This window comes from Polyodon spathula, chromosome 8 (assembly GCF_017654505.1).
Source record: "Polyodon spathula isolate WHYD16114869_AA chromosome 8, ASM1765450v1, whole genome shotgun sequence".
Classification (NCBI taxonomy): domain Eukaryota; kingdom Metazoa; phylum Chordata; class Actinopteri; order Acipenseriformes; family Polyodontidae; genus Polyodon; species Polyodon spathula.
Genome location: NC_054541.1, coordinates 33,552,463 through 33,570,569, shown reverse-complemented (window position 1 = coordinate 33,570,569; position 18,107 = coordinate 33,552,463). Strand labels below are relative to the sequence as shown.

Here is an 18,107-nt window from a genome sequence, read left to right as displayed (position 1 = left end):
TCACAGCTAGCATTTATTTTACAAAAAATTCATCAGCACCTGTCCTGTACTTCTGTGTAGCTTCAAGGCCAAGCCTCGACTGCTACACCACAGCCTCCTTTATGTGCTGCAGAACGCCCCCTAATCAGCAGAACACCAATCGGTGATCAGCGTTCTACTTGCCTCCCAAATCTGTGACTTTCCAGCACATTCTGTGTTGTTTCCCTCAACAAAGATGGCGACCGTCCTTTCAGCGGTCACCAGAACTACTGCATCACACGTTCCCTGTTTTTCTAGGCTGGCTCACAGCCCCCTGGCGGCTAAGAGGTTAGATTACAGCACGGGATCGCTTTACCGCATCACAAGTGGTCTGTAGCATGCCCCTATTATTATGCCATTTTAATTTTTGTCCATCATTCTGACCCATATTGATTCTGCATTGTTCCAGATTTGACACCTGGGCTTCAAGACTATTTTTGATGTATCGCTCTACCCCTCCGCCTCTTCTATCCTGTCTGTCTTTCCTATACAATGTATACCCACTATTATTATATTTGTCTCCATCACTCTCGGATACCCAAGTTTCTGTAACACCTATCACATCATAGTTACTTGTTCGTACAACAGCTTCAAGTTCTAACATTTCATTTTTGAGGCATTTAGATACACACATTTAATGGCTATCTTACCTGAGTTGTGGCCCTTGTTTTTATGTAGTCTCCCATCTGTTTTTTTTTGTTGATTTCTCCCCCCTTGCTTTCTAGTTTAAATGCTTCTGAACCTCCTCAAGGATCCTTTCTTTGAATAGATCTCTCACTGCCATGATTTGCATTTTTCTTTATTTTTTCAAGCATATTTCTTGTCTGTAATTAAAAAGATATTATTGGCTACTCTTGTAATTATACCGTATGACTGTAAAATGACCAGCTCCTATATAGTTACTGCAGTGAAATGACCAGCCACTACATATATATAGGTACTACTGTAAAATGACCAACCCTTACCTAGAAAATGTGGAGTTAATTTAAATTTATTTAGAACAAGTAGTTTTTTAAAGTATTGTGATTGGTACAAATCAATATGTGTACTAAATATTTGATATACGATGACATATTCTTCTTTTTATCCTATAAATTGAAATCTTTGTGGATAATTGACTTTTTCTTTAACACCAATCACATAATTTGTTTTGAACTCCCTTGTGTAGCTTTTTATGACCATTCCTTTCTTTTCAAATGCCGACTTACCCTGATAAAAAAGTTGGCTTGCTACTGTGACTAACGGACTAGCTACAAGTTACATTCGATGTCCTGAGTGCTGATTGCACAGCAGAGAAATGAATGAACAACAGAGGGGGCTTTTGCTTTAGAAACATGTTGCACATTGCATGCTGTTGTTGTATATCACTGTGTAAAGGAGGGGGTCAGTTAAATCCCGATGTTTGTTCCCACGTGATGCCCTTAAGATTTAATTTAAAAAATGGTTAAACAATGTCCTAAAACCATTTAAGTATAATCTGTAAGACAAAAATAACATAGGACCAGCAAATGCAAATGCCAACTCAACCAGTATCAGATAAGGACATGTGTGACAATCTGAGATTTCTTTAAAAACAACCGAATTACTTCACAATCTTTCTAGATATTCTCACGTTTCACTTTTCTAGTTACCACGAACACCAAGCTTGCACTCTGGGTAATTTTGTGGTTATTCAAGTCACCTTTGACATTCATTTTTTCTCAGCTTAGGGTACAACAATTAAAAAACCAAACTGGAGCTATTTCACAGAGTATATTTCTAATCATCGAACCTTGCGAAGTACAGAGCTTGTTGACAGTAAAGGTTTGTAGAGTACTATAGTGCTCTGTATCAACAGAATTGATAAACATCCACAGGCAAATATTTGTATCTTAGGAAAGAGTGGTGTCAACTTTGTACAGAATAACAACAACATCTACTATCCAAGAATGGTAACTGCACTTCTGTAAAGCAACTGAATCAAAGATCAGCACAAGATGGGATATATTAAAAGTGAATGGAAAAAAAGTAATGATCACAAACACTGTCATATGAGTACTGTGTGAAGAAAGATTTTTAACCATGGACCGCGATGGACTGGTACAAAAATATAATATCCAGTAACACATTGCAGACAAATTGTTATTACTTCTGAATTTGGATGGAACTGTTAATTTGAATAAACATGATTTATGGGTGATGTGGGTTTAATTAAGTGCCACCCACCATCCAATTAATTCTCGCTGTAATTGATTTGATTTCCACTGCTATAGTATGGTGCTGTTGCTAATGACTTATATGACAAGATGGAAGCTGCACACTGCAAGTGAGTGTCTTGACTGGAATGCAAAGACCCGGACTCATCTGCGTTTGTGGTTTAGAGCACCAGCAGGAGACAGAATCTGTAATGGCAGTGTGTCACACAACACTCCCCATTACACTTGCATTTAATTTATTGACATTTACAGAAATAGATATTTTCAAAATAATTTCCTGTATTTAAGTTTACACCAATCAAATCATGTTTAAAGGATATACGTGAATAATAAATGGTACAGAGAAAGCAATGCTATTTTCTATGTCTCAGATTCATATTAGCAACTATTTTTCTTGTGCTTTGTATGATTTCCTTGTTGACATACAAGACTCGTGTATGCTGCTAGGACATTACATGTATAATAGTCATCAATTCCCTTAAGTGGGATTTCATCATGACTGTAGGTTTGCTGTATGAAGAGTTTAATCCCTACATTTAAAATGTACTGGTATATTTCTAAATAACGAAAAGTACTGTAATCCTCTAGAAACCAAAATAAAGAAAAGATGTTCAAAGCAAATATATATACATTTTACATAGGGGATGTATTCACAGCTGAGCTGTTTACCTGACAAACAACATGAAAATAAACACCAACAGATTTTTATAAAAACCAAACGTAGGTTTTTACGTCACCATAACACCTCGAGCTCCTCACTCTACAGACACACACAGCCTGAGCAAACTGGCTGCTTTCCTTAACTACCCTGCACCTGGCTCTACAACTTAGGTAATAAAATAATATATATTATATATTCATATATATACAATACAATATATATAATTTATAATATAGATATATCTTTTTGTGTGTATATATATATATATATATATATATATATATATATATATATATATATAATTATATATATATATTCATTTTATTCCTTAGCAACCATAGATTATGATACTGGGGGATAGTTTCTCATTGGGTCTGGACTATTCACATGCTAAGCTATTCACAGCTGAGCTGTTTACCTGACAAACAACATGAAAATAAACACCAACAGATTTTTATAAAAACCAAACGTAGGTTTTTACGTCACCATAACACCTCGAGCTCCTCACTCTACAGCCACACCGTTCTGAGCAAACTGTCTGCTTTCCTTAAATACCCTGCACCTGGCTCTAATTTACAATGATAGCCAGGTGCAGGGGATAAAATACAATAAAACAATTAACACAAATAATACAGGTAAATTAACCAAATTAAACAAAAGCAATTCAATTAAACAAAGTGTGCATTTTCACATGTTTTTAGGCAGGGAGGAATCCCCCCCCCCCCCCCCCCCCTATGTAAATACCAATACTGTTTTCCGAACCAGCAGTAATATATATATATATATATAGTTTTTGCTCAAAAGAGCCAACTTTCCAAAGTTTCAGTATGTTTAACAAATCTTTCTAAAAGGAATCGTACTTATTAACTTTTGATGCCATGGTAACTACACTCACTTTTTTTTTTTGTTTTTTTAATCTATGGATGTGTTTGTGATTTACTACATAGTTAATGATGTAAGAGTGTCACTGGAGACAGGTTTTGATTCAGATGTGTAATACTGGAGCATGAGCAGTTCATAAACATGAACTAGCAACTATAGCTCTTTTCATTGATGGACTTTGCAGTGCTCAGCAACTTAAAATACATTTAGAGCCTGCTTTTTGATTTTCACAAGTTTTCTATATGCCCTCCATGCCTTACACACACTGAAAACTTTAAAAGGCGATATTGATGAACAAGATTGATGCTTTTATTAAAGGAATGGTCACGCATAGCATACACGAGGTGGATACACAGGCTCGAGTGGCTGTGGTAGGCAATCAGGAGAACAGTACAGGGAAGTGCACGTTTCTGCACTAGGGTGCAGTGTGGCACTAACCTGGTTCTGGACCGCTTGCAATCACATAACGGGGCAGTGTGTAGCGTATACCGGACCGGATCTGCAGTGTGTTAGACAGGAAGAAAAAGTGTACTGCTCAGAAATTTAATTATCATTGGCTAAGTAGCCATGTTCATAACTACCATATTTTTGCTCTCAATCAGCAAAATACAACTTATAGAATCAGTACACCTAATATTAACACCCATGTTAATATCTATAGTGAATATTAAAAACAACCACTGGGACACATTTGCTTTCATAGGTAGGTAACATTTTTCTTCTTCTGAACAGAGGAATCTTATAATGAGAGGCCAGAGAAGCCTGAGGTGGAGCTGACTGCGGTGGATACAAAGGTAAAGGTAGAAGAGCAGAAGACTGGGGGACAGGAAAGTGAGGAGCTGATGTCAGATGAACAGGAGCTTGAGGAGTTGAGGTCCCAGGTCATACAGCTGCTCATCGAGCTGGAGGAGACACGGGAACTCTCCCAGAGACACGAGGAGGGCTTTCTGGAGTTACAAGGTAAGAAAGTACGCCTTGTAATATACCAATATCATGCTTTTTGGCCACAACTGCTCCACAGCCACGGTATTATAATTTATGTTAGTCATAAAAGTGCTTTCCAAGAGGATATGAGTATAACAGTCTTGCTGCTTTAGTGAGTAGTTTGTCAAAAATGTCAAAAAAAACATTCCAGTTAGCTGAAAAGCTGTGGGGATCCAGTAAACCATCCACTTTAATTTGTCATGAAAATCATTTCCCACAAATGACAGCAGACAAATTCACATGTTATTCTCTACTCTACATAAAAAAATAAATGAAAAAATCAAGCTTTTTATACTGTTGTTGACATCTTCAATGACCAATAGTACAGCACACAGATCTGGATAGCAGATTGGGGTTTACTCACTTCTTGGAGTTTTGCACGGCAGTTGGAACAAGTCATAATGTTCCTCTTTCACTCATGTAGACCACATCACATAAAACAGGTACATAACAAAGAAGATGTTTTTTTTTTTTTTTTTAATTGGATCTAGTCCTTCATCTTTGGCTTAGCGAGTGGTTGATTTATGGTATATATTTCACCTCTAACCCAACACCATTATTAAACCCCAAACAGGTCTGTTAGAGGATGAACGCATGGCAAGTGCCCATCAGGCTGAGACCTTCACTAAGCAGATACAGAGATTACAAGGTAACTTGAGCTTTACTGTCCTATGTAAATACCAATACTGTTTCAATCCGAACCAGCAGTAATAAATTACATTGTACTCTGATACAGTACGTGTCATTTTATACTAGAAGAGCCAAATGGATCCCATTAAACCATCCTGTGTTTTACATAGACATATCTATGTTTGTTGACAAGGTTGGCACAATTGCTATGCAAACAGGATAAGATTAGGAAAGAATGCACATAATTTTTTTGGTGATATGTCAACCATCGCCCATGTAGGAAATGGATTAGAAACTCACTGAATTCATGATTAATGGCTGTGATTTCACTAATTACCTTTGTTTGTATTAGGTTTTTATAGAATAAAACATTAACATATCAATAGATGTGTTGTTAAAATTAAGATCAGCAAATCAGATTATTTGTATTTTAGGATATATTTTTTTAGAAATTACGACAGCGCTAACATTATAGTAGCTTTTAAAAAGTTCCAAATAACAAAACCAACTACTGTGAGAAAGATAACAGATTTTTTGTAGTGTTAGGATAAAATAATTAATACTTTTTCATAGTTAGTTTGTGTTTTTTGGTAAAAGCCATAATTAAAATTGATTCAAGGGTATGTTGAAACACAAATCTCACTGATTCCTGCGTATTCAATGATTTGTTTGTTTGTGAAATGTTTTAAATCTTAAAAGGTAAAACTAAAAGATAAAATAATAAAATAAATCAAATCCAAGTTCAGCAGCTGTACAGTTATCCCTCGAAACTGAGAAGAGTGTCATTCAGATCCGGTTTTTCCATTCTGTCTTAAGTGGTTTACATTCTGCAGGTTATTTTAACATACGTTAGTGTTTCACCATCCTGTATAACCACCAGCTGTAACTGTTATTGCATCTGTTCCATATTGCACTGCATACCATGGCAGGTGGCAGTCCCTCCCTGTAAGATGAAAGACATAAATAATTTACAGCCAGTCTGAGCAGTTGTGCAGCAGGCTTTTCAAAATGTCTGCAAGAGCACCGTTTTCAGGCAGCCAGGCCTTGGCAAAGTAGATATTAATCTTTTTTATTGGCTGAGTACCATTATCCTTGTTTAAAAATAGCTTCCTCACATTTAAACAGCTGACCAACTGAATGATGGTTTCACCAGCATGTTGTTGTGACACAACCTAGATCATCTCTACTTAACCCTTCCAAACCCTTGTGTACAGTATTATGACAACAAGGAACATCTCCATCAGTTCCTACCTTGAGAGTTTACAATGGCGTGTGACAGTTATTATGTAGCACTGCTGACCTGTCTGTTCATGATAAATGAGTGTATCATGAATTTAGTTTAATTCATATGAATACTATTTGAAATGCATTGTTTGCTCTTATGTATTTACATCTGAATTAGAAGCTGTTAGGATTATTATATATTAGAATTGTCTTGTTCCGTCATTCACCAAGGTGCAAACATAGTACATTGTATTTAGTACAGGTGATTCCAACAATTGCTTGGAAAGTCATTTGGCAAAACTGATGTAGTGGGGGGTGTATGTAGGAGCTTTAACCTCTCGTCCTATTATACTGATGTATTCTGAGAATGTATAATGTACGTTTAGAAAATAATTACAGAATTTTTAGGTATTTTATTTTTATCCCTGCATTTGAGTATTCTGTAGCGTTAACTCGTTTACAAGGAATTTAACCCATCGCCAATCGGTCACGCTTGATATAACCAGTGTGCTTATACACAGGATTCTTGTTCTATTGTAAAGATTATATGTCTGTTACTGAACAGGACTGCCTGTAAAACTCAAGTCACCTGGCACGTTAAGGGCAACCTGTAAACATTTCATTCTCATTTTAAAGTATGTCATATAAGTGGGGGCTCTAGAATGTTCTTCCTCCCTGTCTTTGCTCAGCCCAGCTGCGGTCAGTGCAGGAAGAGATAGACAGCCTGGAGGAGGAGAAGGAGAGCGAGCTGTCCGAGGCGCAGGAGGAGCTGCGGATGGCGCAGGAGGAGGTGCTGGTGCTGCAGCAGGCAGCAGAGGAGACGGCGGCAGAGCGGGAGAATGACATCGCCAGCCTGCAGGAGGAGCTGTGCCGCCTGCGCGCCGAGCTGCAGAGACTGCACGCCACCAGGCAGGAGTACGAGCTGGAGATCACCAGCCTGAGGGCCGAGATCCGCATGAAGAGCCAGGGCAGTGCCCACGACAGAGAGGAGGGGGAACCGCTACAAGGTGAGCAGATATTGCACATTGCACTTCAAGCGCCGGCATCCCCAGCAGGCTGGCTCTTTTTTTTCATTTCCTATGCATAAAGAGACCTTAGTCACTGCCACACTTTGCTAAACTGCTTGGTTGCAACTGAACGCAAGTGCACTTGGCTTTTAGATTGAATTATTTGGGGGAAAAAATAAACTACAGTAGAATCCTCGTTCAGTCAAGTCAAGACCACCATTTTAAGTGAACTATACTCCTCTTGTTTTATGTAAATTCTAATCTTCACATCCTACTACCAGTACGTGTCCCACAGCTCTTAAATTACATACAAATGTAAAATACCGACTGAAACTAACCAAAATCTATAAACATATAATTCTATAGGAGGTTCTAACACAGGGGTGTCCAATTATGGTCCCGGTGGTCCATTTTACCAGGTTTAACAAGTAAAATGATATAATTGACTAGGTCAGGGTCTGTATGGAGGTTTAACTTGTTCAGTTAAAAAATTTGGAAAAGGGAATAAAGACCAAGACTAGAAGAGCCAACTTTGGCCACCCCTGATATAACAGTTTGTACTTACATACTGTATACAAAATATAATGCTTAAACAAATACATATAAACTAATATCAATGCAATGCAAACTTTCTCAGCATTGCCACAGGTTACTTGTATTGAATGGTAAACACATAGTGATTCTCATTTTGTAGGGAGCACCTATTCTGTTGCACAAGGTTAAGGCTCTCTCAGGCCAAATGCAATAAGCAAAAACTTTTTGTGAGAAAAAAAAAATAAATAACATGTCAGAATGTTAATGTACTATAATTCTCCCACAGCCACCAAACTAATCTTTTCTCAAATTCTGATTAATGTGATTTCCCATCCCCTTGTGTCCATAACACTATGTAACACAATTTTTGTTCCTGGGTAGTAAGTGTTATTTCCTAATTGCTTATGCCTCAAAAGTATAGAAAATGGCTATTATTCCCCACAAACTTTGCTTTTGTGACCAGGACAGGTAAATTTCAAAATATCACTATTTCCAATGAGAAAACGGGCGAATTTGTGTCTTTTCGTTCACATAAAGTCAGAAAAAAACAACATATGAATCCAAATTAACATGTATTTATACTAAAGTAATACAAAAATGACTACAAAATATTTAGAAGTGAGTAGTTTTTCGAGATTTACGATTATACTGTAAATTTACAGTATAATCGTAAATCGCGAAAAACATGACATGGCATGATACCTAAACTGTAACAAACAAGATCATTAGGTGGCGCTGTTTAGTTCTGTTTAATGTAAACTGGTCATTTTAGTCAGTGATAATACTGTAGCTGTTTGTGTGATGGCCTTTACAGGCAGGCAGTGTGGTCCAGTGGTTAAAGTCTAGGGCTTGTAACTAGAAGGTCATGTTCAAATCCCACCTCTGCCACTGACTGACTCACTGTCACTTAACTTCCTTGTGCTCCATTAAATCAATGTCCTATTGCACAGTTCATAGCCTAACTCTGTAAAATGATTTGTGATGGTGGTCCACTATGAAATAAAAATAAAGATATATATATATATATATATTTACATTTTCTGGTTCAGCACAGTTAGTCCTCTGTTTTTGTTTTCAAAGTTGCATGGAAGTACTTCTAATTCATTATAACTCATTGATGTCCTTTTAAAAATTCACCAATAGGTTTGGTTACATTCTATAGAAAGTCTACAAAAGAATGACTAGAAATGAGTATAGTAACTGATCCCTGTCTTTTTTTTCTTTTGTAGCTAAGACACTAAGTACAAACATACATTTGGATTATGGTCAATTAAACAACTTATAGAGGAAAAAAAAGAAACTGGCCCGTTTCCATACCTCTGTTTTCCTTTGAAATTCATTCATCTGCATGATGAAAACCAACCAAGACCAAATAAAAGCTGGAGAACTGAGTGTGACGCAATGATCTAAAACCCTGTTGTTAACTTCAGTAGCCCTGACTCTAGTCTAGAATATGCTGGATCTGTACAGTAGTTTTGAAATGCATTTGTGCACTAACATGATTTCCAGTGCTTACTTATTGTCTCAGAGTGTAATCTGTGCAAAGGGATGACAAATTATATGTTGCTTGATGTATACCTGTCTGTACTGTCTTTGATTTTGTGTAATGTTATTGCAGAAGCCACAGTTTCACACAGGTAGAATTTCTCAACATAATTTTCAATACTACAGTAGCACCTTTTATACCGTTATAGATAGTACTACCTTGGTGCTACTGGATATACTACCTCTTATTTGAATTCCCTATTACTGTATGCTTAGCATTAACTGTCCAACCTAATATAGAAATATTTTGGTCTGGAACTATGTTTACTGAAAGGAATGGGAAAATGAGTTATGACAGTAATAAAACATTGCAGCGGTTCGCTTTAGTTTTACTACAGTAATTCTTTCCAAGTTAGTCAGTGTTTTGCCAGATTTTCTGTATGCCATGTAGCTGTGAGAGAGGGCGTCGGTGCAAATATGCACTATTTTTTAAATAAATTAGTAAATGCATAAATAGTCTGTTTTAAAGCCAGTAATAATCAATAACTGAAGACAAAATAAGGCCTCCTGAGTTCATCTAATTAGGTATAATATTAATTTATTTATTGGGCTTTTTGAAGGAGATGTTAACACTGGCATCCAGTTTGCATGTTTAAATATTTATCACTTTGGAAATTGTTAACGCTCATTGATTCCTATTGTATGCAATGCATGCCATAAAGCCTATTGCGAGATAACAGGCCGATTTGTTGTGTGGAATCTCTTCAGGTGAAGTGCGGACGCTGCGGGATGAGTGTCGGAGCCTGAAGGAAGAGTCTCAGTCTTTGAAGGAGGACAACAAACAGCTTCTGAGGAAACTGCAGCACTTGTCACAAAACAGGGAGAGGTAGGAGCTGAGTAGTCACACATTTACCTACAAAGATGTATAGTTGATACTCCATACTCCAGCAAAAGATAACATCTTTTATGAGAGATGGACTTTTATATGTCAGGCTGTCATTGTGGATATGGTATTATGCATATTATTACATACTGTTGCGATCTCAGGTAACACAGGCAGGCGCATCATACAGGGTGAAGCAATCCACACATGTTCGGAGAGCGGGCGCAAACCCCAGACTCGCACTAAAGCATAGCGCCGATACCGCTGTACAAAAGAGCTGGCTCCATTGCAAGGAGTGTGTATCGGGCTTATGTCTTTGTGTGTGATTACTTCACCTACCAGCCCTGCTGCTGCCTTCCCTGCGCACGCTACAATACGTTATTATTACATACTGATCCATGCCGAATCTTCTTATGCAGCATGTGAATAGGGCCCAACTGTGTCTCAAATCCTTTGCGCCACTTTTCCAAAATGACTCAAATCCTATAACTTTTGTTCCCCCACAGCACTAATGACCTGTATCTAGCACTAAAGGAGGGCACTCTGTGCAGTGAAGGTGAAAAGCCTTCCACTGGAAAGAAAGATTTAAGTGGTGGAACAGAAGAAGAGGGGTATGAGGTCGGCAGGACCGGGAGTTACATGACTTTAGCAGAGTCGACCTCAAACTGTAGGCTAGTAGATGCATCTGTTCAGAAGAATATATCGTTTGATGGAAAACCAATGACACCAACAGGTGGCTTAAATGGGGGAAGTTTCTCATCAGGCTTTTCAGAAGTTGCCTCTCTTCGACAACAACTGAAGCAAGCTGAAGAGAAAGCTCTTTGTGTGCAGCATGAGGTATATGCTTCTAAAGTACGTATTGATGTATTTCTACAACAGTACAGAGCAACAGCAGGAAAACAGATTTAAGAAATCCCAGTAATTAGTGGTCCAGTTGCTGTCATGGAAAAGTTCCAGAGAGCAGAACAGAAGTTCAATTTATACAGTATCAGTATATAAATTATTAATATTTTTTTTATATAACAGTACTGTGCACTTTTCAATTATTCTTTTTTTTTTTTTTTTTTTTTTTTTACTGATATTACTGATGTCTAATGTGAAGCCAAATCTAAATATGCGACATTCTTTCCCATGTGTACCTATAGAGTGTTCTGAGGCCCCCAACAGTTATAGACTGTTAAATTGTGAGACATGTAGTTCTAATCCTACATGCCTGTTCTGGTGCAGTGTGCAGGGCTGCTGGGTGAACTGAGGGAGCTGCAGGGCCTTTACAGCACCAGCCAGAAAGAAAGGGCTGAGCTGGAGAGGGAGCTTCAGAAGTGCCGGGAGGAGATGCAGCAACTCACAGAGAAGAATGCAAAGGTGAGGGCGTGACTAGAGGTGTCTTACCTGGCTTGGCCTAATATAAAAGTGTGTGTATGGTGTGTGTGTATGTGTATATATATATATATATATATATATATATATATATATATATATATATATATATATATATATATATACACACACACACACACACACACACACACACACACACACACACACACACACACTTAAATTATATATGTGTGTTTAATTATATATATATAATTTCAATTTACAATGTTCATGTATTCCATACACTAAAGCTTCCACCTCACTGATATATAATGAATATCATAAGTGCAATATTTAAGTTTTGTCTGCAACGGACATCTGTGTAGCTATATATCTATTGTTTCTATAGAAATATTTAGCATTACTGTCATAGTTATTCATGATAAAATGATACTGGTTAATTCAACCAATTATTTGCTTTACAGAAAAAAAACACAAGGGTATAAAAAGCGTAGTTAATTTTACATTGGCAGCTATATTGGAGCTAGTCTGTAGATATTTAGGGTTTGTCTTTAATGAAAATGTGCAAAGAATTTTTTAAACAGCTTTCCACCTTTCTGTATTCTGTATTTTGTTGTTAAAAAATAACAATGTACCATACACGATGTTTACTAAAATCTACCTATAATTATGCCATATGACATGCAGCTTGCTGAATTCCATGACTGTATGGCTTATGTCCGCTTAAAGCTTGGCTTATCCTTCCTCATGTTGTGTTGTGTAGTGTTTGTATAAATGTAATGTTTTTTTTGTATAACAGTGGATAATCTTCCAGCTGTTTTGTCTGGTGTACTGGATTGTTACTTGAAAATCTAGATTCGTTCATTGGGGTTTATATATATACATATATATATATATATATATATATATGTGTGTGTGTGTGTGTGTGTGTGTGTGTGTGTGTGTGTGTGTGTGTGTGTGTGTGTGTGTGTGTGTGTTGGAATTTAAAGTGTTCATAGCACTTGTGGTAGTAACAGTTTCCATAGTGACCTCCATGATAAAATAGTTGTAAGAAAAGTGGTTGATAGAAATGTGTTTTTCAGAAAGGTAGTGTAAAGATTATGCTGTATTGCTGATTATAGTAATACCCTTAGTCAAATGTTATTACTATTATGATGTATAACAATCACTTAAGGAATATCCATTCATACCATTTGATTTCTCATTTGCTATAACTACAAACATTTTACATTCTATAAAGATGCTGTTGACTGTACAATACCACCGTGTATTACTACTGCAGCTTTCCAGTTTTCTTCGTGTTCTGATCCGTCTGCAGTGCCCTGGTTGAAACTGTTCAGTATTTTTAGGTTATTAACACAAGCATATAATAATATTAATAATACAAATAATATTGTCAATGACAAGAATAAAATAAATACCACAGAACACTTTAGAGTTACAACAATAATCAGAAATTCAGAGTGATGAGCCACGATTAAATTCAAAGCAATAAAACTTAATTAACTTTGTGGTTTCTTGGGAATCTGAGATGCAAGGTAACAATGGCAGTGGATGCACATGTCAAATAGACCTGTACCTAAGAAAGGTTCAGTAAATGTTAAATGTCAGACCTTTGTGTCTCATACCATCCATGTGTCTATCATAGCTGTTGTTATCCCTGTGATTAACCCCTTCACTGAATCAAAACTTGCTTGTGATCACAAACAGTGTCAATGCAGTTTGCTTCCATACATGTGAACTGCAGTGAGGGGGTTAACTCATTGTGAGAAACCCTGTCTGGCTTGGATTATAATCACGTTCTATTTCTTTCTTTCCCTTTCCCGGTCATTGTGTTTACCATGTCTTTCTTGTGCCTATGCCATTATGTATTGTGTTTATTATTTTATATCTAATTCATGTGAATTCTGTCTTTCTTTTTATCGTGTTATCTATTTGATCATTCTTTCTTCCTTTCCTTCCTTCTTCTCTTTTTTGCCTCCTTTTTTTTATTCCACCCTCTGTTTCATCCTCACATTGCACTGCCCTTGTTTTTCCTCAGAACTCTTCTACCCCTGAGCCACCTGTTCTGTCCATCCCCCTAATAGGAATGATTGTTATAGTGGCCCTACTTTGGTGCTGGTGGGCGGAGTCTTCATTCTAGAGGTGAAAAGGTACCGATATATTTATTTCTCTTCCAAAAGTGCAACTGGTCCAACTAAAAAGTTCTATGGAAAAGTGCTGCTTGATGATTGTTAATTCTAGTGTTCAATTTAGGAAGGCCCTTAAACACAAATAAAATTAAAAAGTTCATTGTTCTGTATTTGATGACATATAGCATCAGTTGTGAATTATGTGTGTGTTATAATACTTTATATTTTATTTACATTTAGAAATACACAATAAATGTTGGGACAATGTTAACCAGAAGACAAATTATATAAATGATGATGTAGTCAAGGCACCACTGAGCTTATTATGGATCCTGAAATTTAAGAGCATAATAAGATATTATTTTCATGTAGCTTGTCAATAGTGCATACAGTGTGACTACAAAAACAGACAGGAATCAATAGCATTTTTCATTTGTAGTATATGTTTGTGATTTCAAGTTTTTTATTCCATTCATGACACTACCAACATTTTCATACCACAATAGCAACATACCATATAGAAATTTAAAAAAAGGAAGGTTATGTCTTCACCCTTGTTTTTTTTTTTTTTTTAACTATAGGTAAGTTGTTTTGAAGTATGGGGAATGCATGACAAATAAGACACAACATCATGAATGTCATTTGACAGTTACACTAGGAATGCCACAGTTGCTGGATCGTGAACATGTAGCGAGACAATCAATAATTTACAACTGAGACAAAGCATGGCATGCCTCTAAATTAAATTGTAGAAGTTTGAAGTAACACAGTATCTGCCCTTTTTTTTGCACCAGAGTCTTTACTCATTTGCAATTTATGAAAGGGATCACCTGCCAAGGCAAAATGGCACAGTTCTCATTTGGTGCATTAGTAACACATTGCTACCCAGCTGAGAGTAAACTCTCACTCACTTAATGCCAGCATTCTGCAGACTTCTCACTTTAAATATATGTTTAAGTCAGTCCTGGCCAGCATCCCACAACCTATCAGTCCAAAAGCCACCTTTTTATTAATAAACAATCAGTTCGATACATAACAGGAACTAAATTAGGAGCACTTAGGAAACAACTGAAAAAGAGGTGTTCACATGAAATAATTTAGAACTAAACACATTTTTATAAACATATAATGAAGTAAAGTATGTGGTATACATTACGTTACTGATATTAACTACAACAAAGGGACAGTTTGAAGTGGGTGTTAGGGTACTACTTTTACATCTTATTCTGAATCATACATGCAAAAAATTACAAATAGCTAAGGAAACTAATACCTGACAGAATCATAAAGGTTGGCCTTGATGAGGAGTGATCAGAGAAACTGGCACATATGGAGCTCAGCAGCTTGTTTAAACAGCAGTCAGTGTGTCAGTGTGTATCTGTGTGTGGGTGACAGCTGTTTCCCTGCATTCACAGGGGCCTATGGGAGACTGGAGCCCACTGATGCTGGTGGCTGTAGCTGCAGCTGTTGTCCTGATCTTCCCAAGCTTGACCAGGGCACTCTCCTGAGGATCTCACTAGGGTCTCTCAGCAGCACTCCACTTCCAAGGGCAACGCTCCCTCACATCAATGCTTATGTCTGCTGCTTTACCGCTCGGCTTTGCACCCAAGATATTATTGGGGTTTGACGACATCTCTGCTTGACAACTAGCCAGCAGTCTGTGGATTTGTCATTTCCCCTCCTGTTGCTTGAGCTCCTATTCCTTGGACGACCATTAAAGAAACTGTAGAATATCTTTTGGATGCATACTCACTACATTATTTCAAGAAAGATGAAAAGCCAGAAGGGGAAGCAATTTGCCAACAGTGCTGCTCCCTGCAAGTTTTTAAATCCCTCTGTTTATTCTTCGTTATTGTTAATTTAGTGCTTGGCCCTGCAGTGTGGACCAGAATTAATTTCCAAATACCTTGTTCAGAGTCAAACCAGTATTACAAATATGTGGGTCTGTTTATAAGATCTTAAACATAGTGTGCTATTGAAAGAGGCCAGGAGGCATTTTGGACTGCAGATCTCACATTCCACTTCTACTACTCTAAGTTCATTTGAATATGCTACAGAATTTTAGATGTATTTATTTATTTGGAACAATGTAAAGGGTCATTCCGCCTTACAGATTGGTGTTATTAGCTTTTTTAACAACCAACATGCAGAGAAAGAGAAGCACAATGTTCAAAATTGCTGATTAAACATGACCTGTAGTCCAAGCAATCTTGAAAGAAACCTAGCTGCAAAATCAAAGGAAAACTTACTTCAGAGTATAACAAATCCGAAAAATCAAACAAATTGACATCTATTTCCTTACAATGCTTCATTGAAATATCCTTTCTTGATTTACCTAAAAGCATGCTTTCCTTTCACTATTTGCATTGGTGGGCCTCTCAATGGCTGTAAACCTTTTTGCTTGTCCATCTGACGTAGAGACTTGCCTATCAGATACTCAAACTACCATTGGCTTTTTGGAACACCGTTGAATGAAATACCCTTTCATGCACTGAGCAGTTGCATGCATTTCTCTGCTGAGGATCTACAAACAAAAGGAATAAGCCTTCTTAAATGTTTAATCATGGCCTTCTTTTTCTTTACTCTTTTCACAAACCTTTCCTTCAAAATTCTTGACTATTGCAAATAACTATGTCACTCCATTGGAGGTAATGGCAAGTCTGGAAAAAAATGCCTGTAAACCTTTTTTTTTCCTTTGGTTGTTGACTGAAACATAATCAGAAAACTTAAAGCTTCACTTATCCTTGAACTGAAATGTCGTACATTTCTGGATAGTCTGTCTGTATTTTGTGGTTCCAATTTTCCATGTGTGGGTCTATCAATATCCAGACAGAGGTCCATGGGTTTCTCTCTTCAAGTCCCCTCTTTCTTTCAGCCCCTAGGCCATCAATGTTTTATGAATAATATACAGGAGCTACTCCCAGGTCTGTATTTTTATAAAATAGTAGTCTTACGAGGATAGTAAAGCTTTTTACCGTAGATATGGCACGCTACAGTAATGTTTCACTACACAATATTTCTGCACCACTTTTGCAACAATTAACTTACTAACCTGTGTAACTTTTGAATTGAAGCAAATCATAGTATTAATTTACATTCAGCATATTAGTTTTCAACATTTTGCGTTCATGGTGTTTTTTTTTTTTTTTTTTTTTTTTTTTTACCTGTCTTGTACTAGGAAGTCAGATTAATAATCTATTTTACAAGTATTACTAGCCAAGAACATCATATGCATCTCACATATCACCCTGTTAAGAGAATTATATTGTCAAAGCTGTTATGAACCAGTTTGGACTTATTCCTGCCACAACTTGCAAGAGACACTATAGACCAAAAAAAACGTACATATAAACAGCTATTTTGGTCACACTTTATTTTAATGGCCTCTTTTTTTAGTTTATAAACTGTTAACATACATTGTTCATTTTGAGCTAAGGGTAACAAATTAAGATCTTTATAAACTAATATAACAGGAAGTGTTGTGTGATGCAATGCCATTATGGTTAAGACACTTTCTAATGAAAACTTGATTTAATTTGATAATCATTACTATAGACATATTACTATAGACACAATTTTAACCGATTTCAAATATATGATGGACTGGGACTTGATAATCCATAGGGCTCTGATGTTTTAGCTGGGCTGTTACATATTAACTAATAATAAACAGAAACATAAATAGGTATATAAACGTGTTTATTAGCTGGTTGTTACTAGTTAATAGGTGTGTCTTAAAATAAAGTGTGACCGTTATTTCAATTTTTAATATATGAGTTTAAAACTAGTATAAAATGATAAAAGATCAAAGAAAGTTAAATTACTTTCTATTTGATTGATTCATTCATTAACCTGTACTGCATACTATTAATGTCTATTGTTTTACATTGACCAGGTCACAAACTTTATGTATTTGTTTGACAACTATAGGTGTATCATTTTGCATTGACTAAATAGGTGCGTACCAAGTATTGGAAAGCAGACAAAACTGAAGTGAAATAAGCAAACACAGTATTGTATTCATACCCCTGCACATGGGAATTCTAATAGCTATGGGGCCTATTGACAAAACCTTAACACAGAAAAAGTCTGTTTTAATATATGTAACAAAGTTTCCATTATTACAACCATTTG

At 36.6% G+C, this 18,107-nt stretch overlaps 1 protein-coding gene across 1 annotated transcript in view; it reads left to right on the top strand.

The window, feature by feature from the left end:
* Positions 1-17,119, top strand: part of LOC121319814 (coiled-coil domain-containing protein 136-like) — a 32,084-nt gene extending 14,965 nt beyond the window's left edge. The window contains exons 3-10 of the mRNA XM_041257658.1: positions 4,489-4,716; positions 5,315-5,389; positions 7,284-7,601; positions 10,389-10,506; positions 11,010-11,340; positions 11,731-11,865; positions 13,883-13,994; positions 15,389-17,119. Of these exons, the coding sequence (XP_041113592.1) occupies positions 4,489-4,716; positions 5,315-5,389; positions 7,284-7,601; positions 10,389-10,506; positions 11,010-11,340; positions 11,731-11,865; positions 13,883-13,984 (1,307 nt within the window). The 3' untranslated portion in view covers positions 13,985-13,994; positions 15,389-17,119. The remainder of the gene's footprint in view (positions 1-4,488; positions 4,717-5,314; positions 5,390-7,283; positions 7,602-10,388; positions 10,507-11,009; positions 11,341-11,730; positions 11,866-13,882; positions 13,995-15,388) is intronic.
* The last annotated feature ends 988 nt before the right edge of the window (positions 17,120-18,107 follow it).